This window comes from Pteropus alecto, unplaced genomic scaffold (assembly GCF_000325575.1).
Source record: "Pteropus alecto unplaced genomic scaffold, ASM32557v1 scaffold555, whole genome shotgun sequence".
In the NCBI taxonomy this organism is placed as follows: Eukaryota; Metazoa; Chordata; class Mammalia; order Chiroptera; family Pteropodidae; genus Pteropus; species Pteropus alecto.
Window position 1 is genome coordinate 444,138 of NW_006436809.1, and position 10,528 is coordinate 454,665.

The following is a 10,528-nucleotide window of genomic DNA, read 5'->3' on the forward strand; positions in this document are numbered from 1 at the left end:
TTTCTTATCTTTCTCTGTTGTGGAAAAACAAAACAGAAAAAGATTTTATTTAGATAAAGACTGCCAGTCAGAAGTGAAGCAGGCTGAGGGAAGTGAAAGCCACATTCTAGTGGGAAAGAAATAAATATAAGAGATAAAGGACTTAGGAGCTTACCAGCAGGTTGGGTACTGCTCTGGGAGCGGATGACAGCCATCCAGTCGCTGACGAGGACTGAAGCCAATTTCCGGAGGTCTGCAGGTGAGAAAAAGGAGAAATGCCTAAATAATTTAAAACGTTTTTCCAAAGACAGAAAATAGAGATATTTGAACATTAATTACAGAGTACGTTATAAAAACCATATTCGTTGCTTCATATGTATCTCACATAATTGTTACAACAATCTAAGATTTTTAATCTCCTTTCATAGACATAAGAAGCATAGAGATTAGAGTCACAAAACTAGAAAGTGACAGAATAAACCCAGTACTTATGCTCTTCCCTTAACCACGTGTTAAAAGAACAGAAACTAAAATCAGGAGAAGGGATGGCAGGGTTCAAATATATGAAGGGTTACTACATTAAAAAAACAACAGTATTATTCTTTGTCATAAAGGCAAACTTAATGCAAAGTTTCAAAAGGAAGCAGATTCAGATCCATCTGGAAAAAGACTCTCTAGCAATCTTTTTTTCCTAGACTGCTGCTAGTGGCTTTTTAAAAAGTCAATTAAGTGTAGCAAGGGTGAAAACAGGGCTTAAAAACTAACAGGGCTGGGGTAAGAGTTTATCTAGAGAAAAAAGATAAAGAGAATTTAAAGATAAAGAGTAGAATTTGTTTCTAAATATATGAAAAAATGCCTTTGTAGAGCTTTCCTTTTGCAGTTGGCAAATAACATCTCTTATCTATGGCACCTCTCTTCTTGCCAACGTTTCTACTTATAGGCTCATTTAATAATGAGATTGTCGTAAAACATTAAAACCTAAATTTTCAAAATAGTCACAAAGTTGGCAATTTTTGTATCTAAGGCAACAAATATGAACCCTAATGCATTCTCAATGTAGGAATACCTAAAACTTTTTTGGAGAAATTGATACTATGGTCCAGTGAGACTTTACTGGTTTATAAGAAATGTACAAATTTCAGTATCTAAAAGAAACATAGAATAATTAAATCTATGTTCAAAGAAGGCAGCACAATTGAGCCAGCTGGAAAGTAGGGAACAATATACCTGAAGAAAAGAAGGGCAATGATTTCATGAGTTTTTCTGTGTTATGTGTTATGTATTAAAGATACCCTGAGATGTCACAAAAATAGCGAAGTATTCTGTATCTAAAAGGACCTAAAAACTGGGAATTAACACAACTAAAAGAATGGAAAGTCCAGGAATGTTTTTCACTTAAACAGTACTGTATGGCCTTTGCCAGGAGCTCCAAAACCCTTTGTTTTAGAAAAAGAATCTGTTGCTAACCAGGCTATGATGTACTCCAGGAGTCAGATTCTGCCCATGCCCCACAAGAAGGTGTCTACTGGTAGAACTAATATATCTATATTAGGAAAGTAGACATTGAAGGACCTAGATATGCTGTTTATTTAGAAAAACATAAGTCGACGATGATGAGACACTCTAGGTTGACACTATTTCCCCCAAAGAATTTTAAATGCATGACTTTTACACCAAGAGATCTTAAGAATTAGCTTCTAGTTAAAGTATCTTACACTCACTAGGGGAGAAATGGACAAAGCCCTTTTGGAACTGAGACTGGAAGAGGGGACAGGTTAGGGGAACTAAATTTTTAAAGAAAGAGAAAAGCAAGGTGAGTTAGCAAGAGAAAGGAAGAAAGGTACAATCCGAGAATGGGGAGAGAAATAAAGGGAATTATGTGGAAGTAATGGAGGAAAGCCCAGGACACAGAGGAGGGACTGGCTTGTACCTTCGTCCTCACTTGACTTGCTCAGTTGCTTCACCAGTTTGGCTGTGTTGTTCTATGAGACACAGGGAACAGAAGAAAGGTCAATGCCGGGAGGACAGTAAGCCCACTCAGAGCTAACAACCCCCTAAACTCACAATCTCTTAATAGTCCCTTAACAGTAACTAATACTAATACTGTACTTTACCTTTTACAAAACCTTTGTAGACACAGTCTTACTTTAATCCTTAGAACAATCCAGTTAGGCAGGCACAATTATTCCCATTTTATAGATTAAAAAAATTAAGGCTCAAATATATGAAGTGCCCTAAGTAATATACCTATTAAAAGAAATAAATTTGAACCAAGTCTTCTGATTCCAAATTCCTACTTTTCCTACCATTCTACCTCCTAGGCCCAAGATCACAGCCACATCAGAGTTAGTGTGTTTTTTCCATCTGTCATGCTAAATGAAAAAGGATGCAAAGACTGAAGGTACCTGCTTGAGGTGGTCCACAGTGAGTGGTAGGTGCTGCAGGGTCAGTAGAATTTGCTGCAAGAGGGGAATGTTGTTGGTTGTCTTTGAATATGTCAACCAATTGTTCAGAAGCTTATAGCCACCAATATCAATAAACCTGTAGGCAGTTAGAAGGAGAATTTGTAATCCCCTTTCTGGATTTTGGAAGTACCATATCCCACACTCCTACTTCCTGGGGACATCAAAAACCCAGGAACCCCATGCCTCACCTTCCCCACCTTCTAACTACATCTTCCCATCCCAGCCACCCAGATCCCCACTTACTTGACCAGTATTTCTGGTGAACGGGTCTGCAGGAGAATGTTCAAGTAAGTGCATCGACTCACCATCTTTCGTGCTTCCTTCATCAGACTGTAGGAGAGGAGTTAGGTTAGAAATGGAGTAGTCACCTGGTTCCCCGCTTCCTTCTTCCAAAGGGTGACTCCCTTGAGATTGTGGATAACCAAACATCTAGATTCCATTATAGCCAGTAACCAAGGGATCATCTTTTCCTATCATTTATTCTAAAATTATTGGATTTGAATTCTATCCCACTGACCTTCCTGTTCCTCTTCAGAACTCGGTCCTGTCTGCCTTAATTATAGTCATATTACAACATATAATACCCTTTACTCACAATGAATGCAAAAAAGGGTAGACTCACCTGAAGATCTTGGAAATCCCATCCACACTCTTGACTTCCCCATCTCGGTTAAGGAAGCTATCCAGGCCCTTGAGAAGCTCTTTGGGGTCTATGGGACCCGAACCCATGATCGAGGTTTCTAAGATTAGAGGAAAAAACAAACCCACAATATAAATGGGTGGCAAGGAGAATCCCAGTATACCCTCTAATAAATTCCATTTCTACATTTGACAAAATATAGTGACTACATTCACCAGTTTCAAGATAAGAAAAATCAACACAGACCACTGTCACCACTGAAAAAACAATCCTGGCAAGTTAAGCGTGGTGTTAATACATGACTGAATGGGAAGACAATTCAGTTGGAGGGCTGGAGCAGCACGCCTTTCTCCCCCCTTCCCAGTTACATCCTTCCTAGGACTACTGAACTTCATTAGATCGTGTGAGTTAAGATTCACACTCCTGTAACAAAACGCTCAACTCTCCAAGGCATTTTCACTTATTAGGTCCTGTCTCTCCTTAATTGCTGATAAATCTCATTAAAAATATATATATAACTTGATAAAAATTGGGCCAATCTTGGGAGCTTGAGCTTAATGTCTTCCAAGATTAGTCAATTCCTTTTAATCTTAGCCCATTAAGAGTCATTATCACAAGTGGCAGGATACTCTCTAATTACAGCGGTAGAAAATCAGCTAAAGTGATAGGTGATAGAGAAGAAACAAAACTGGAAAACAGAACCTTTCCCCAGGGGAGGTATGGGGAGCTCCCAGAAATGGAGAACTATATCTGCAAAGGCAATCAAGCAGGTCCTAAGCCTGGAATAGAATGCCACTTACTAAGCAAACACTGAACAAGTTTTTATTGTTTCAAAGTTAAATGCAAGATTGGCTTGTGAAATCAAAAGCAAAGATGCAAAGCTGACCCCCTTTCCATCCCCCAAATCATATCACCATCCAGGATCCCCAAGAAAGATCTGGAATTAGAAACCATAGAGCCAAAAAGATTGAAATAAAGCTAGAAGCTAGAAAAATGCCATTAAATTTTAAGTAGCTACTATAGACCATGTTAGAAAAGAAGTCAGTTAAAAGTTAAACTGCTGTTATGGGAGAGAGAAGTGTGAAGCAATTTCTAGGCCAGAACCCAAGTTCCAGAGAGGTAACTGAGAATCAATATGGTTCTGACTGGTATTTTTATCCACAATGCCTTGAAACACCAGCTTCTGAGAACCAAAAAAGAAAGCCACCTTGGTAGTATCTGCATTTGGGAAATAAGGTTAACACTGGGGAGGAAGGGCACAAGGAGAAAACCACCTCTTGCATTATGCTTCTAATACAGTTAACAGACATGACCGTAGCAGAAGTGGGAAAAATCAGTGTTTTGTAAAGATGACTATATTCTGAGCAGAAAAGAGAACAGGTTTCTTATAACATAAATTAGTTCTATTTGTTCTGACAGACCAAGAAAGAAAACCATAACAATCTCAACCTTTTAGTCCTCCCAACAAAAAGGCTGATAAATTCTAAGTCCTAACAACCTAAGCAAGAAAAGGCAGAAGCAGGAAGGAGACTGGTTCTTGAGATCATACACTGATTTGAATACAGGGAGAGGGGATGAGGTAAGAAATGCTAAGAGGAGAGCAAATCTGAGTTAATTGTGCTGTGAATGCTGCCCTGGAACCTCCACCAGGACAGGTAGAACCTGAAGTCAGAGAAAAAAATGCTGAAGTAGAATACCAGATAAGAAGCCCACAGGCCAAACCCAGTGAACTGTGGTGATTCTTATATACAGTGACAGACACAGGGATAAAGGAATTTTTCCCATGTATTAAGACACTACAATATATAGACACTATAGAGATATATAGATGCAATAAAACACATTTCCCATCTCTTTGGGACTGAAATAGCAGTGAATAAATCCAAATACATATCATCAGCAACCAAGATATATACAATTTTACAAAAAGCCTTCAATTTAACTAACATCACTTCAAACCAGTCCCCCCTAAATACAGCTGACCCCACTGATTCAAACCCAGAGTTGAATATATATTACCATGGAGAACTCCCTTTTACATATCCAACTATTATCTAAGCCAACAGGCCTGCTACCCCTACTTCCTTCAATGACAATAAAACAAATCAGCTGAATTCAAATGCTCCTTAAGAGGGTGGGAGATGAGACCAATTAGTATAAAACTAAATTCTATCTAGTGCCTTCTAGAATGGCACCCAGGGACTTTTTCATTCCCATTAGTAACAAGGAAAAATAGTCAAGAGAAGCTAGGAGACAAAGCAGACGAAATGTTAAATATTTACTTTCCAATATTTTGTCCTATTATTTATATTTTGGAAATATAATGAACAAAACTAAATTTAGTCTCATGAGCACCAATCACGTGATTAAAATCTAAATGGGTTTTCTCACGATGGCTTACCTATAGGAAGCCATTAGCTTTCACTCATTTAAAATTAAGGACCCCAAGCATCTAACAACCTAATTTCCTTCTTTTAAAGTCAGTTCATTTGAAAGAAGTGCCAAGGGGCTCAGATGGAACGGAATGAAGAGCCTAAATTCCTGGCACAGGCCTATAGAAAAAAAGGCAAATGAGTTGACCAGAGAAGGAGCACTGACCAAGTGACATAACATTACCTAGTCACATATGGAGCCTGGAATTGAAGCTTGAGAAAGCTTTCTGGAACCAAAAATCATCTAGGGCACATTTTACTGTCCTTGAAAGCAGAACATACAGGAGAGGAGAGAAAAAGCAACCCCTACTCTATCTTCACCTTGTCCTATGCTCATGCTTTCCTTATGGAGGATGTTGTAGGCAAGGACCTGCACTACTGACACAAGGCACTGGGGAGTCTTCTACTATTCTTAGCAGAGATAAATTTAAAAGTCCAGAAGTGACACTGACTCCGGTCTCCAAAGTGATTTTTACATGAGGGCTATTCAACTAAACAGGGTGAAAAATATTTAGCTTGGCTAAGTTCCATACCTACCACCAATAAAATAGAACTGGACTGGTTCAGGACAAAAATTCTATGCAAGCCAGAATCCTTTTTAAAACAATCACAATACTCTTCTAACAAGAGGAAGGAGTCCAAGTTTACCTTAACTTGGAGGCCTTAGCACTTCTGGAAATGAAAAATGCTTTGTACCTAAGCCCTTCCTTTCTTCAGTGTTTGAGGCATTTCCCAGTATGACTCAATAGTGGACTAAATTGTTTCTCACAATTTGTGATTCACAAGGTTGTACCTCTCTTCTGAGTAGTAAGCAACTATCCCTGTCATTTTGAAAACCTGGTGCATGATATCCCCAAAAGCTTATCTGTAAAAATCACCACCCCTGCCCCATCCCAGTAGGAAAGGATCCCAGCATAGAACTCTGGCCAAAAACTACAAGGATCAGGTTCTCCGAGGTTCTTTGGATGGATTTGGTTTCCCTAGAAGACTTTGTTTCCCATCTCCCACGTTATGAAAGTTCTTCTTTATTAATCACTAGAGATCAGGAACCCCAGTGGGCAGAATGTCCAGCTCCCAAGGAAAGTATGCTGCACAGGCACATGGCAAACTGCTTAAAAGATAAAAACTCGTGGTCAATAGACATGTGGAAGAGTCCCACCCATCCAATCCATAGGTTTAATAATTTGAGAATCCATACCCAGTAGAAAATTAGCCCTGAAGTCTCATCCAAGTCACCACAGGGTAGTTGTACAAAATGGCTTCCCAAGTCTGCCTAGAACCTCCACGCTTCAAAGCAGGACTTTAAAAAATGAAAAGTATATAATCTGATTAAGATTTGATTTTGAAAAAGTTGGAGGAAGAAAGAGACAGGACACCCAATACCACCCTCAGATAAGGCATGGCTTTTGAACATGCACCAACTGCTATAGCACTGCATGAGTTGAAAATGAAGGCATTATTCTCCCATTAATGTTAAGGAATTTCTTTTAGAAGGAAAAAGAAATTCAAAAAGAAGGTGGCTCTTGGGAAAAAAGAAATGAAAGTTGTGAAATGTAATACCAGAAAGGTTTTGCTTACCAGAAACTGTAGCTTGATTCCCCCTGCCTTGAGTTTACAACTGCCGCCTCCTTTCCTAAAGATTCACTTCTCATCCTAGTACCAATGTACAGGAGCTAAGCAACTGCAGAACGTGATACAGTACTGAACACAAAGAGTTTATCCCCAAACCCAGAGGCAAGAATAAGGGTAATTTAGAAGAAATTCCTCAAGTACCCACCCTCTCCCAGGTTCTTATTATACCAAGTGGCCAAATGCAGGAGGCCCAAGGACTGGTTCCTGAGCAGAAATGGCACATTTCAGTGTCATTAGGCTCCATTTGTCTCAAGTTACTTTCACAAGCTCTTGGTGTTTTTCCCCAGTATCCCAACACATATTACGCACAAGCTCACACACACTCCCCCAAAAGGCTGTCTTATAGTTGGTTTAACTGGTTCTCTACCCCTGGCAACCGGAGCAAGGAAAACTTCCAGTTGTGATGAGTGGAAGGTGAAAATAAAAGTAACAGGTTCTGATTCCTAAATATAAAAACTAGAGCTGCCCTAGGAAACAAGACAGCTTTAAGATCTAATTCCTGTAGGCTTTTTTTCCCTTCCAAGATAAAGGCTATACAAGATTATAAAGAAAACAAGGAAAAGATCTTCCTGGCTGCGAGCAGAGTCCAAGAGGCATCTGCTCAGGGGTGGAGTTTGAAGAGGGTGGAGAGAGGAAGCAAGCTGATTACATCACCTTTCAGTGCTGCTCCTCCCCCTTGACCAAGTTTCTACGGCCCTATACTCTTCAGCAAAACAACAAAGAAGCAGGGACGCCATTTTGTAATGGAGGAAAAAAAAAGCTATACCAGCGCTGCCGGTACCTGGTTACATTAAAACGCACCTTTTTTAGTAAAAAAAATAAATTAAAAAAAAATGCTCCCATCCTTAAGTCTTTGACCTATTTTGAGTAAGAGCGTTGTGAAAATAAAAGCAATTAAAATATTAAAAATAACAATTTTCTGCAGGGAAGAACTGAATTTACAATTAAGGTTCAACCTACCATCAACCATCCCCGAGCTCCCTGTAAAGGGAAAGGGGGAGGACTTGGGCCCCTCTCAACAAACAGGGTGGAGGTAGGACAAAAGAAAAATGGGAGACACAACCTGCAACACCGCTTGGAAGACGAAAGGACAAGTAGCCATATTGAAGCAGGGAAAAAAAAAAAAGTTCCTTTTAACGACACAAATCTTTCAGAAAGCTAGCATTCAATTGCACTAAATGGCTTTTAAATTATACTCCTGAACTCCACATTCCCAAAACTTTCCACCCTCTACTTAACTGAATTCCCCCCAATAAGTATCAAGTTAAAATGTTAATTTCTTGCTTTTAAATAAATTATGCAATCTGCAACAATCACAAAACATTACTTCCCCAACTATCTTGTATGTACTTGCACTATATTTTGCCCTGAATTGTGTCTTGCAATCTTTATTCCTAGATTGCCATCTATTTTAACCACACAAATATACCCCAAGCATATTACATAAAAACTGAGGATTTAACAATCATCTTAAAAGCCATAGCCAGCTAGTATTTCTCTGCCCATCTCCTTACCCTGCAATCTTTATGTACAGATTGCTTATTAATCTGGCAAATTGAAAGGCACCCTGCTCGTCTCACACACAAAGAAGTGGGACTTCTGGGGAACAAGATCCACCATCTTTTGTATGTGAGCTCATTAACCCTTTTGAAGACTGCTGCTAACGGGAGGAAGTTAACCATTCCTCATAAAAAAAAAACTTATGGTTTTGGCAGTCTGGAAATTGATTGGATTACGAAGGGTTAACCGTCAAAATCCTCACTTGCTGGCCCTCCTCCCACCCACTCCTTGCCTGCAGCAAGGCAGGAAAGAGGCAGGTGGTAAGGGAGAGAACAAGACTGCTTAGACCCAAAGGACCTTTTTAATAGAGATTAAATGACCGGCTTGGTCCTTTCTCCAGTTCTCTATTTTGTCTCATTTCTTCCTCTCATTATTTTTGGTTTCACAAAGGGAAACGTTGATTTCTTGTTGCAAGCCTCGTTTTTGAAAATTCGACACTTACTATCCAATTTTTTTGCGACGTCAGCACCTCGGGCTCAGGGGGGAGGGGTTTAAAATTTTGGAGAAAAAATAAAACCAACCAACCAGGACCCAAAACTATTTGGAGGGCCTCATTGGATCAAAAAGTCTCTTAAAAAAACAAAGGCCAACTCAGTATTCATTTCCCCCCCCACCCAACTCCATTTAGGGAGGGGGGTCGTAGAAAAAAAGTTCTGAGTGGATTCAAAAAAGTAAACGCTGGATAAGTGAGTTTGGGTGGGCTTAGGAAGGGAGGGTGGTTATTTTTGAAGTTATGTGGTGACGGTCCTTCGGTCACAGATTTCAAGTCCCAAGCAGCGTGGGCTGGTGGGGTGGGTAAGATAGATGGGAAGGGGCAGAAGACACAAGTGGTTGGGCTGGTGGCTGCTGTTTTCCCTTTCCCCCCTTCTCAGGATCCTTTCAAGGGCTTAGATGTTGCTGCGGCTTGTTTCTTTTTTCCTCGTGGCCGGCCTGTCTTTCTCCGAGAAAATTCAAACCTGGGATAAAAGGAACACAAGGGAGAAAGATGTAATCAGTACGGGTTGCCTTTAAACACCCCAAATTGCCATCTTTGTTGTCTCAAACACCTTTATGTACAATGCCGAACACAGCCACTTACAACAAGCCATGGTTCTCAAAAAAATCTCACGCCTAACCCGTTTCCCAGTCCAATGCTCTCAGTAAAATTTCACCCTCTAACCGACAAATTACCGAAACTTACCTCTAAACGAACCCCAGAATGGCGGCTACCCGCTCGGGCGGAGTATTTTATACTCGGACACCGCCCAACGCGCCCAAACGTGCTAGTGCCCTTCCCTTGTCGCGAGACATTGTGCGCGAGGCATGAATTCATTGGTCAACTCGAAAGACAACTCGCTAGCTAATTGGCTATCCTTCCTTCGCCTTCGCTCAGCCCACCCCCCCTTCACGCCACCCCCGGCACCTTTTTCCACCTTCTTCCTGGGGGAGGAGTGGGGGCCGCGTGCGCGTGACCAGAGGGCCTAGCACCGCCCTTTCCTCTGCTTCCACCACTTCCGCCCTCGAGAACAAGTCTCATCCTGGGTTGGTAGAATCGGGTCTGCGCGTGCGCACTGATAGGCTCTCAGTCAAAATCTCCTCCAAAATTGCTTAAAATGCAAACTGTAAGTATGAGATCTAAGAGTCGTAGTGACTGGTTCGACAAAAACTCAATTTTGAGGCCGAATTCAATTGTGACGCAGTTGAAATTGGCTTCTCCCCATGACCCCCCCTTTCTCGCTTCCGTCCTGACGCAAGTGCGTGTCTGCCACCCGCATTGCAGGCCCGTCTTTGGCCCTGCCCTAGTCAGTTTCCTGGAGCATGCGCAGTCTCCTTTCCGGGCA

General features: G+C 40.8%; 1 protein-coding gene across 1 annotated transcript in view; it reads right to left on the minus strand.

The window, feature by feature from the left end:
• Positions 1-10,021, minus strand: part of PPP1R10 (protein phosphatase 1 regulatory subunit 10) — a 15,913-nt gene extending 5,892 nt beyond the window's left edge. The window contains exons 1-8 of the mRNA XM_025048043.1: positions 9,889-10,021; positions 9,151-9,664; positions 3,067-3,184; positions 2,688-2,774; positions 2,385-2,520; positions 1,910-1,961; positions 155-232; positions 1-14 (exon numbers count right to left, since the gene is read on the minus strand). Of these exons, the coding sequence (XP_024903811.1) occupies positions 1-14; positions 155-232; positions 1,910-1,961; positions 2,385-2,520; positions 2,688-2,774; positions 3,067-3,173 (474 nt within the window). The 5' untranslated portion in view covers positions 3,174-3,184; positions 9,151-9,664; positions 9,889-10,021. The remainder of the gene's footprint in view (positions 15-154; positions 233-1,909; positions 1,962-2,384; positions 2,521-2,687; positions 2,775-3,066; positions 3,185-9,150; positions 9,665-9,888) is intronic.
• Between the last annotated feature and the right edge of the window lie 507 nt (positions 10,022-10,528).